We start from the raw sequence: 12,047 nt of genomic DNA, 5'->3' as shown, positions 1-12,047 counted from the left end.
ACTTGGCATAATGTTTGTGAGACTCACCGGTGTCATTCCTTTTTATGGTTGAGTTAGTATTCCACTCTTTCAATATCTTACTTTGTTTCTTCACTTTCCTGTTGATAGTCACCTGGGCTGTTTCCAGTTTGGGGCGTTAGTGATAAGGCTCCTGTGGACATCCTCGCACAAGCTGTTTTGTGGGCACAGGTTTTTATTTCTCTTGGATGGATACCTAACAGTAGAATGGCTGGGCCACGTAGTAAGTGTATGTTTAACTACTGATTATTTTATTATGAGAAACTGCTGCACTGTTTCCAACGTGGCTGTAATGGTTACACTCCCTTGAGCAGCACTCCACCGCCTCACCACCACTCTGTGCTGTTGGTCACTTTCTTTTTTTCTTTCTTTTTTTTAAAGGCTGCTTTTTTTTTTTTTTAAGAGCATTTATTTAGTTAGTTTATTTTTGGCTGCGTTGGGTCTTAGTTGTGGCACGCGGGATCTTCATTGAGGCACACGGGATCTCTCCTTGCGGCACGCGGGCTCTTCCTTGCGGTGCGCGGGCTTCTCTCTAGTGTGGCGCACGGGTTCCAGGGCGTGTGGGCTCTGTAGTTTGCAGCATGCAGGCTCTCTCATTGAGGCGTGCGAGCTCAGCAGTTGTGGCACGTGGGCTTAGTTGCCACGTGGCATGTGGGATCTTACTTCCCTGACCAGGGATCGAACCCGTGTCCCCTGCATTGGAAAGCGGATTCTTTACCACTGGACCACGAGGGAAGTCCCTGTCGGTCACTTTCATGTTGACCAGACCATTGTATGTAGCAGGTAAGTCCTGCTGCCTGCTGGGGTTTTAATGTGCGTTTTCCCAATGTGATCTAGTGAATTTTAAAGAGGCTTCAAGAATTCTGCCCAGGCCAGCCACCTCCCACGCCTCAGTCCACCCTCGCCTGGAATGCGGCACGTAGAACCATGGGGATTCGCTCTATTTGGGGTACATTCATGGGGCCTGCGAGTGTGAGGCAGTGCTGGGGACATGGGGCCCTCCCCCAGGAGCATACACTCCAGGTCAGGGGCAGCACCCTCTGTAAGGGGCAGATTCAGGCCATACAGTCTCTGTCACGATGCTCAGATCTGCCGTGGATGTGTGAAAGCAGCCCTAGAGAAAATATAAAGGAATGAGTGTAGCTGTATTTGTAGACACTGAAATTTGGATTTCATGTAATTTTCGTACATCATGAATTATTCTTCTTTTCACTTGTTTCAATCATTTAAAAATGTAGGGCTTCCCTGGTGGCACAGTGGTTAAGAATCCACCTGCCAATGCAGGGGACACAGGTTTGAGCCCTGGTCCGGGAAGATCCCACATGCCATGGAGCAGCTAAGCCCGTGCGCCACAACTACTGAGCCTGTGCTCTAGAGCCCACGAGCCACAACTACTGAGACCATGTGCCAAAACTACTGAGCCCACACGCCTAGAGCCCTTGCTCTGCAACAAGAGAAGACACCACAATGAGAAGCCCGCACACCACAACGAAGAGTAGCCCCTGCTCGCCACAACTAGAGAAAGCCCGCGTGCAGCAACAAAGACCCAACGCAGCCAAAAATAAATAAATAAATTTATGAAAAAAAATAAAAACGTAGACAGCGTTCCTAACTTAAGGGCCACATAAAAACAGGTGGTAGGCCAGCCTGGGCTGAGGGTGGGCAGAGGCAGCCCCCCGAGATGCAGCTCGAAACCAGGCCGCAGGACCTTCACTTCAAATCCGCCCCTCCAGTGAGGGACTCCCCAGGGGTGAGGGCTGCAGAGGGCAAGATCCAGACCAGGGAGGCCTGTGGATATTGGTTGTGTGTCCTTCGCCGCCCCTCACAGCCCCACAGGCTCCACAGTTCGGGGGCTCCTTCTCTCTCCCCACCCCCAGCTCTCTCACTGACCCCAGCTCTGACCACTTCCCCTTCTGCCTGGTCCCTTTGGGATAGGACACATAAGAATGCCTGCCCGCTGCAGTCGGGTGCCTGCCTTCACCTGTCCCCTCAAGTCCCCCAGGCCCAGCCTGAGGACCTGCTAGGGAGGGGCTGAGGCTGGTTTACCAAGCTTACCTGGCTGGGGTTGTGGTTTGCAGGAGCTGTGCTGGGCTCAGCCCTCTGCGGAGGGGCTGTGCTGTCTGTAGCCTGGCTAGGATGATTCTGGGGAGTGTCTGGGAGGCAGGGGAGCCCATGAGGAAACTACCACAGGAATCCCAGCAAGAGGACCCAAAAGAGCAGCTAAGGATGGACTAGATACATAGGGAATAAAATGGCTGGAGGACCCAGACTTCGTCTTGGAGGACCGGCTCCTAAGAGAGAGTCCTTGGGAGCTTGGGAGAGAAGGCAGGCCCACCAGGCCTGATGCTATTGGCACTGGATATGTGAGCAAGCAGGAAGGCTTTGGCCTAAAGAAGGATCTGGAGCCCCGTTGGGTGTGGAGGGAGGGCAAGGAAACAGGATGAGCTGTGGAGAAAGATGGTGGAAGGCCCTGGGCCGCACCTGTGACCCCTCCCCACTGGGGCCCTGCCCCAGGACCACACCCACAGACACTCCCCACATGGGGGAGCTCCCACGTGTGCAGTGATGAGCTTGCACACCACATGTCATCGAGCTTTTCCAGATGCCACGGATTCACCCACTCCCCCTCCCTGCCCACCCCTACCCCCCAGCTATGTCCACCTCTAACGCTCAGCGCCATCCTAGGTCTGCAGGCCCAGAGATTGGCCAGTCTTAGAAACTCAGTGAGTGGAATCCTTCAGGCTGTGCTCTTTAGCGCTGCCCACTCTCACTCAGCACTGTTCGTCTGCGTATTGGATGTGGTCTATCATTCTCACGGCTGGGGACTGTGCAACTGTGGGAATATGCCACAGTTTATCAGTCCAGCATTGGTGGGCATTTGCGTGGTTTCCAGTTTGGGACTGTTCTGAATATTTGAGTATTATGAGCATTTCTGTACATGCCTTCTGGTTGGTATAAGCATTCATTTCTGTTGGGTATTTTCTCTGGACTAGAATTGCTGGGTCAGAAGTAGGTGTTTGTTTAGCTTCAGTGAATACTGCCAGTTTTTCAATGTTAAACCAACCTGTAAGGACTCTCCTTGATGCAGAGACCCCAGAGGCCAAGATAGGATCAGGGAGGAGCAGTGGGAGCAACACTGAAGCCGGGGACCCGAAGACGGCCCTGGGGAACAGCAGCGGTGGTGCTAGGGGGTGTAGACTGGAGGGTTGCTGGTGAGAGTGAGCAAGAGGGCCCCAGATGAGGACCTGCAGGTAGGAACCAGGTGAGCAGCTTTAGGGAGGGGGACGAGCAGGAGGAGACACCGTCTCAGGGAGTGGACATGAAGAGAGTTGCTGGCAGGAAGGGGCCATAAGTCCAGGACCTCACCCTCAGCTCTGGAAGTTGAGAAACTCAGCAATACTCCTTCACCCAGGGGTCGGTGCGCGGCCCCTCCAGCAGGCCCCTCCCATCCTGCGACCCCGCCCTCCCTCAGGCCCCGCCCCTCACGTGGTCCGGCGCAGTGCGCAGGCGCACCCTCTGCACCTCCCTTCCTCGCCGCCGCAGCGCAGTGCGCAGGCGCGGCCTGGCAGCCGGCGAAGCTGCAGCATCCTCCGTGCGGGCGTGTCCCCGCGGCTTATCTTGCCCTCCTCCTCCTCGTCCTCCTCGGACTGCCGGCGCGATGGCGAAGCCGCTGACGGACGGCGAGAGGCGGAAGCAGATCAGCGTGCGCGGGCTGGCGGGGCTGGGCGACGTGGCCGAGGTGCGGAAGAGCTTCAACCGGCACTTGCACTTCACGCTCGTCAAGGACCGCAACGTGGCCACGCGCCGCGACTACTACCTGGCGCTGGCGCACACGGTGCGAGACCACCTGGTGGGCCGCTGGATCCGCACGCAGCAGCACTACTACGAGCGCGACCCCAAGGTGAGGCTGCACCGGGGTGGGGAGAGACCCCCGGTGAGGAGGGACCTCCCCGCGAGATGGGGAGAGACCCCCCCCCAAGTGAGGATAGACCCACGGGTGAGGAGAGACCCCCTAAGATGGGGAGTGACACCCCGCCCCCCCCCAACCCCCCGGAGTTGAGGAGAGATCACCGGGTGAGACGGCCCCGCACACGGCGTCGCCTAACCCTCACCTCCCGTACTGGGCGGCCTGGAGCCCTGTGGTTGGGGCCTGCTGTCCGGGCGGGCAGAGATGGGGGGCGTCACTGGGAAGCCTGCTGAGGAGAAGGAGCCCGCAGTGATGGGCTCTGACTTCCAGGCGCTCACACCTGCCTTGAAGAACTTCACTTAGCTTAAGGTTGGCCGACGTTAAGGAATTGTTTTCTTTTTACATTTTACACACATGTAGGTTTATGGTAGAAAAGTACAAAATACACGAGAGAAAATTTGCTCATCACCTCCGTTATTAACTGTGTTAAAATATAGGTGCGTGTCCTTCTACATCTTTTCCTGTTCTTGAATATATATGCACACTTTTAAAAAGCATGTTGTATATACAATTTTGTGGCTCTTCTGTTTCATTCATCAACATTTGTAGCTTTTTCAACAGCTTTCCAAGTCAGTAAATATGATTCTCCAAAGTGGTAGTTTTCGGTTTGATGGGTATGGGCTTGGCCAGGCCCCTGCTACCAGTTTTGTTGGTTGGTTTTTGTTTTTTTCCTCTTGACCGTGGAAAGTTTTATCTTTTCTACTATACTAATGTAGAGTGAAAACTGGTGAGGAAAGGACACACTTGCAGGCCTGAAGCCAATTTGCAAAGATTTGACTTGCAGTGTATACCTGAGCCCTGGGCAGTTGCTTTGTTGATAGTATTTTACAGTATTTTTGTAGGGCGTTAAGAAATGTTTAATAATTGCTAAGTCTGAGATTGGTTGCCTTTCCAAACTTATTCTGGGGCACTCTTTTTTTCTAAAAGAGAGGTGGTAAAAAGGACAGATTTGTTAGAATACCAACTAGGATCTTCATATTTAGTATGCAAGACAGTGAAGAATGGAGTGGCACCAAATGGCTGAAACAGGTTATTTCAACAAGGGCTTGGGATGACTTTGCCAGGGAAACTGGCCAACAGGCAGTGGCTCCCCCAGAATTCCCTGCTGATGGCAGAGCTCTGATTTGCAATATCATTGTTCTTCATGTAGCAGGTGACATCTCTGACGGCATATTCAAGGGTATTTCCCTGCAGCTGGACCAGAACACACCGCAACACCGTGGGGTCCCATTAGAGTGTTTATTTATATTTAGATCCTGAAAAGGCTAGTGATGGGCTCAGGGATTACAGAAATAACCTTTCATGAACAGGATTAAATCCCTCTAACAAAACAGGTTTGCTCATCCTCACTGATTGCTATGGTGGCTATAGGTGTAAACCTTTCTCTTCTTTAAAGCCACACAGCCTGTAAATGGAAGGTTGTTTGCTTGTCCTGGATAGGAAGGTCATCTGAAAGTGGAAACTTGGAATTTGAGTGCTTCAGTCTGGCTAATTCATGTTGAAAATAAGCTCATCATCTCCTTTTTCTGCAAAAGTTACATGTTTGCTTGTAAAGGACAAGAAACAAGCCCCAGGAGGATCAGAGCTGAGGGGACGTGGAAGGTCTCCCAATAAGAATCCTGCAGAGCCACACCCCCAGCCTAAGAGCGGCTTCAAGGATGTGAACCACTGCACTGCAGACTTAGGCAGCCTGACGATCTAAACAATAAGTTAAAGTGCTTGTATTTAATATTTTTATTTACTTTAAAACAGTTATGCAAGTCCTTGTGATCATTGGAGAAAAAATTAGAAAACACAGATAAGCCAAAAGGAAAAAATTAACTGTAATCTCACCACCTAGTGGTAACACTGTAAATGCTACAAACATCTTGTGTTCCACATCTTTTTTTCTGTGCAGGTAGAAACATTTGTTTTTATTACACAAACTAGTATAGTGCTATGCTGCACCTATTGTTTCATAACTCTCAAGCACTCTATTTTTGGTAATAGTAGAAACGGTTGAAGCTCAGTGCTCAGAGGAGGAGTTTTCAAGTAAGCTGGCAAATCAGCAAGTCAAAAAATCAGGCTAAAATTAAGAAGTCTGCTCTTGGCAGGAGGCAGGCTTAGTTCTAAAGTCGGCTCCAGGAGTCTCTGAAGTGATGGCAAGGTCAGGACTCCACTGCGAACTCAGGGACGGAAAAGAGCTGGGTGGTGAGGGATGGCTCACAGAAATCCAGGCTCCTCCTGGCTTTACCATTTGGCCTGTTTGACCCTTGGGCTTGGGTGGATTTCTTAACCTTTCTTGGTCTCAGTTTCTTCATCTTTAAAATAAGGAAGGTCAAGCTAGGTAATCCATCCCTGAGTACCTTGCCGTTCTAAAACATTACAGCTTTGTGTTTGCTGATAAAATGTTTCCACTTTATATTAACATTCCATCCAAAAAGAATTTGAGAATGCTTAAGCAAGATATGCTGCAAAAGTTTCAACTTCATAGAAGACCTCAAAGAGAAAGTTGGGGCAAGACAGTAAGGGTAGGAAAGTGGGTTAAGTTCAGATACATGGTCAGGAGACAAAATGCAGATGTAAGTTCTGGCAACCAAAGCAAATTGCAGATCATGCCCAGTTATGGGAGTCATGGAATCTCTGCAGTAAATTCTAGAATGAGCAGATGCGAGATTTCTTCCATGGGTCTTTAAAGGAGATGTTGTACGATGTGGACAGCTGGCCTGATTGCATCCTTGTAGTGGATGGACTGGCCAGTTTACCATGGCTCTTCCCCATGAGCTCTTGGCATAACCATAATGGTGGACTAAGGAAAGGAGCTCTACCACTGGGTCCAAACAGCTGTCCTAAATATTTCTAGTAAGATAATCATGATGAATACAATTAATCTTATGGTTTGGCTGGATCTGGGAGTTAAAGGAAGATGATCTAGAGCAGTTTTTTGTTGCCTTGGCTGCACACAACCCCTACTTCTGAAATTCTGTTTGAATTAGGCAGGAGTGGGTCCAGCACTGGGATCTTTTTGACCCACTCAACTGTTCTGATGTGTTTGCCCTCATCTGTGTGAAGTTGACCTTGTATCCCAAGGGCAAGCTTCCCTGATAGCAGAGAGCTCAGAGTTACTTTCTCTGGCCAGAAGCCGGGGAGGGGCAGATGTTTCATGTTGCTGATTACCCTGACAGCTTGCCAAATGGAAGGTAGGCTGAAGCCGTCATTTATGAGATTAGGAAGCTTTGGGTGTGTGCCGTGATTTTTCTTAGAAGACAGTCTAGCCTCTGCTCCTGTAGGCTGTGATGGTTAATTTTGTGTGTCAACTTGGCTGGGCTGTGGTGCCCAGATATTTGGTCAAATATTTTTCTGGTTTGTGTGAAGGTGTTTTCTAGATGAGATTAACATTAAAGTCAGTGGATTTTGAGGAAAGTAGATTACCCTCTGTAATGTAGATGGGCCTCTAATCAGTTGAAGGCCTGAACAGAACAAAGACTGATACCCCCACCATACCCACCTCCCCTCTCTCCCTCTCCACATCCCTCCCCAGCGAGAAGGAATTTGCCGGCAGAAGGCCTTTGGACTCCAAATACTGCTCCTTCTTGGGTCTTCAGCCTGCAGGCTCACCCCAGCAGATTTTGGTCTTGGACCCCCATGATTATGTGACCCAATTCCTTAAAATAAATCTCTGTGTATATATCCTGTTGATTCTGTTTTTCTGAGGATCCCTGACTTACAGTGTTGTGTAAGTGGATGGCTTAGGCAGCCTTAGGCAGGTGCTGTGGATGGCTAACCCTTTGTATCTTTATGAAATATTGTAACCGATCTTATTTCTGCATCCTAGCCCTTTATAGATGATTTTTTAAATGTTTATTTTATGTGATTTCAGACTTTTACAAGTTGCAAGAATGATACAAAGAATTCCCATATGCTCTTTATCCGGATTCCCCAAACATGAAACATTTTTAACATGTTTGTTATGTCTTTCTCTCTGTATAACTACATTTTTTCTGTAAACCATTTGAAAGTAAGTTTTAGACTTGATACCCCTTTACCCCTGAAAACTCAAATGTGTAACTTGGAAAATCAAGGAGATTCCCTTATACAACAAAGAGCATTTGGAAAAAACTCAGGGTGTTCACACCAACACGGTGTTGTCAACTGCAGACCTTAACCAGCTTTGTCAGCTGTGCTGCTGATAAGAAATACAAGGAAGAAAACTGAGAGCACTTTACACATCTTTCCAGATATACCTCCTTTTTTCCCGCCCATTAAACAGAGCAGGCTCTAACCCATATGGAAACCCACACATTTTAAGAGATGAAGCAGGTAAACAGCAGGCAGCAGATAGCTGGCTCTTTTCTGCCTTTTAGAGGATGGGGCTCTTAGGATATGGCGAAGGGAAGAGAAATGAACACAAATTTAGAAAGGTAATTGGACAACTGAAAAGTCTGGTTAAATTTCCTCGAAGATCAGGAACAAGACAAGGTTGCCCACTCTCACCACTATTATTCAACATAGTTTTGGAAGTTTTAGCCACAGCAGTCAGAGAAGAAAAAGAAATAAAAGGACTCCAAATCGGAAAAGAAGAAGTAAAACTGTCACTGTTTGCAGATGACATGATACTATACATAGAGAATCCTAAAGATGCTACCAGAAAACTACTAAAGCTAATCAATGAATTTGGTAGAGTAGCAGGATATAAAATTAACGCACAAAAATCTCTTGCATTCCTATACACTAATGATGAAAAATCTGAAATAGAAATTAAGGAAACACTACCATGTACCATTGCAACAAAAATATCTAGGAATAAACCTACCTAAGGAGACAAAAGACCTGTATGCAGAAAACTATAAGACACTGATGAAATAAATTAAAGATGATACAAACAGATGGAGAAATATTCTTGGATTCTTGAAATATTCTTGAATCTATGTTCTTGGATTGGAAGAATCAACATTGTGAAAATGACTACATTACCCAAAGCAATCTACAGATTCAGTGCAATCCCTATCAAACTACCAATGGCATTTTTCACAGAACTAGAACAAAAAATTTCACCATTTGTATGGAAACACAAAAGACCCCAAATAGCCAAAGCAGTCTTGAGAAAGAAAAATGGAGCTGGAAGAATCAGTCTCCTGGACTTCAGACTATACTACAAAGCTACAGTAATCAAGACAGTATGGTACTGGCACAAAAACAGAAATATAGATCAATGGAACAGGATAGAAAGCCCAGAGATAAACCCATGCACATATGGTCACCTTATGTTTGATAAAGGAGGCAAGAGTATACGGTGGAGGAAAGACAGCCTCTTCAATAAGTGGTGCTGGGAAAACTGGACATCTACATGTAAAAGAATGAAATTAGAACACTTCTTAACACCATGCACAAAAATAAACTCAAAATGGATTAAAGACCTAAATGTAAGACCAGACACTATAAAACTCTTAGAGGAAAACATAGGCAGAACACTCTATGACATAAATCACAGCAAGATCCTTTTTGACCCACCTCCTAGAGTAATGGAAATAAAAACAAAAATAAACAAATGGAACCTAATGAACTTAAAAGCTTTTGCACAGCAAAGGAAACCATAAACAAGATGAAAAGACAACTCTCAGGATGGGAGAAAATATTTGCAAATGAAGCAACTGACCAAGGATTAATCTCCAAAACATACAAGCAGCTTATTCAGCTCAATATCAAAAAAACAAAGAACCCAATCAAAAAATGGGCAGAAGATCTAAATAGACATTTCTCCAAAGAAGATATACAGATTGCCAACAAACATATGAAAAGATGCTCAACATCACTAATCATTAGAGAAATGCAAATCAAAACTACAATGAGGTATCACCTCACACCAGTCAGAATGGCCATCATCAAAAAATCTAGAAACAATAAATGCTGGAGAGGGTGTGGAGAAAAGGGAACCCTCTTGCACTGTTGGTGGGAATGTAAATTGATACAGCCACTATGGAGAACAGTATGGAGGTATCCTTAAAAAACTAAAAATAGAACTACCATACGACCCAGCAATCCCACTACTGGGCATATACCCTGAGAAAACCATAATTCAGAAAGAGGCATGTACCACAGTGTTCATTGCAGCACTATTTACAATAGCCAGGACATGGAAGCAACCTAAGTGTCCATCGACAGATGAATAGATAAAGAAGATGTGGCACATATATGCAATGGAATATTACTCAGCCATGAAAAGAAATGGAGTTATTTGTAGTGAGGTGGCTGGACCTAGAGTCAGTCATACAGAGTGAAGTAAGTCAGAAAGGGAAAAACAAATACCGTATGCTGACACATATATATGGAATCTAAAAAAAAAAAAAAGGTTCTGGTGAACCTAGGGGCAGGACAGGGATAAAGATGCAGACATAGAGAATGGACTTGAGGACACGGGGAGGGGGAGGGGTAAGCTGGGACAAAGTGAGAGAGCAACATTGACAATTGACATATATACACTACCAAATATAAAATAGATAGCTAGTGGGAAGCAGCTGCATAGCACAGGGAGATCAGCTCAGTGCTTTGCAACCACCTAGAGGGGTGGGATGGGGAGGGTGGGAAGGAGACGCAAGAGGGAGGGGATGTGGGGATATATGTATACGTATAGCTGATTCACTTTGTTATACAGCAGAAACTAACACAACATTTTAAAGCAATTATATTCCAATAAAGATGTTAAAAAAAAAAAGTCTGGTTAACAATGCTTTCAACAGGATCTTCTGGAATAGGAATTATATGTAATTTCAGTTTTAGCTGAGTGTCTTTTCTCAGCCTTGAAACACCATTGTTTTTTTAAAGGTGAAAGTAGCTCTGTTATAACACTGAGTCACAAGTGTAGTTTGACGTGGTCCAGATCACTTACTATAAATTGATTAGGCTCTGGCTATCTGTCAGGGACAAGGTGGCCTCCGTGATTATCTGGCTCTGGGATGGGGTGAGTAGACGCTTTGTAGAGCTTAATGGCACATAAGGTGGGAGGCACAGGACTGTGACACTGACATCATGTAACGCGAAGTGAATTTGTTTCCTGCAGAACTAAGCGATCTCTGAGTGTAAAATCCCTGTAGATTTTACAGGGATAAAATACTGTAATTTTATCATATTTTACATTTTCCAAGTTGACTTTGCGCAAACAGACCTGTGTTCTACTCCTAGGTACCAGTACCTACAATAAAAAACGACATTCGTGGTCCCCGTTGAGACACAACCCACCAGTTAGGGGAAGCCAAGGTTCCCCGGCACTTGGCTCTGAAAGAAAGTACGAGTGTGACTTCATAGGTTGGGCCTTAGGAGGTGTGGTAGATAACGCTCAGCGTCCTCACACAAGCACTGTAGTGGTTTTATAAAGCTGTCTCCTCCAAAAAGCCCCTCAGACGCAGTGGCGTGTACACGGGGACGTGCTCAGTGAGGACAGGGATGGAAGGGCCCCTCCCCCCAGCAGCCCTCCTCTCGCTGAGCTGCCCGGGCAGGGCGGCAGGCTGGAGGTGACCTCAGTGCCTTTGTAGAGGCTGGGGGGCCCAGCGGAGCTGAATTCTGTGTTGGATCAGTGGTCAGTGTCCCTGTGTCATGTCAGGGCCCGCTCTGGCTGGAGGGAGCCACTCTGTGCTGCGAGAGGGCAGCTTGTGGGTTAAGACGCCGCTGCGGCACCGACAGAATCTGATAGACAAGAGGAGTGAGGCTGCGTGTTCCTGGCACAGGCAGACACCTTCCTGGCCAGGTCTGCCTGTAGAATCAGGTTCTTGCTGGTGGTGAAGTCGATTGCCCCAGTCTGTGCTTCAATGCCCTGAGTGTTGAAAGTTATTTCTTTCCTTTTCCTGCAGAGTGTTCAGACCCTTCTGTTAAACAAGGACTCTAAACACACTTTTAGGAGAGGGGAAAGAAATTGGAGGTCTCTGAAAGTCCAGTTGTATGTATTAATCTCGGTTGTATAGAGAGCAAAATGAGGCTCTACCTATTGACATTAAACTCCATTTTCACAGAGTTCATTAACTCCTAAGATTCTTTAGGAGAGTAATACGTTGTATAATGTTTGTGTTGATCATATTTTCATCTTTGTCAA

General features: G+C 46.9%; 1 protein-coding gene across 1 annotated transcript in view; it reads left to right on the top strand.

Moving 5' to 3' along the window:
- The first annotated feature begins 3,560 nt into the window (after positions 1 to 3,560).
- The window catches only part of PYGB (glycogen phosphorylase B), a 54,334-nt gene continuing 45,847 nt past the window's right edge, over positions 3,561 to 12,047 (top strand). Inside the window, exon 1 of the mRNA XM_004270437.4 lies at positions 3,561 to 3,919. Within this exon, the coding sequence (XP_004270485.1) occupies positions 3,677 to 3,919 (243 nt within the window). The 5' untranslated portion in view covers positions 3,561 to 3,676. The remainder of the gene's footprint in view (positions 3,920 to 12,047) is intronic.

Source organism: Orcinus orca, chromosome 16, assembly GCF_937001465.1.
Source record: "Orcinus orca chromosome 16, mOrcOrc1.1, whole genome shotgun sequence".
NCBI classification, from domain to species: Eukaryota; Metazoa; Chordata; class Mammalia; order Artiodactyla; family Delphinidae; genus Orcinus; species Orcinus orca.
This window is presented reverse-complemented; position numbering and strand designations above follow the sequence as displayed.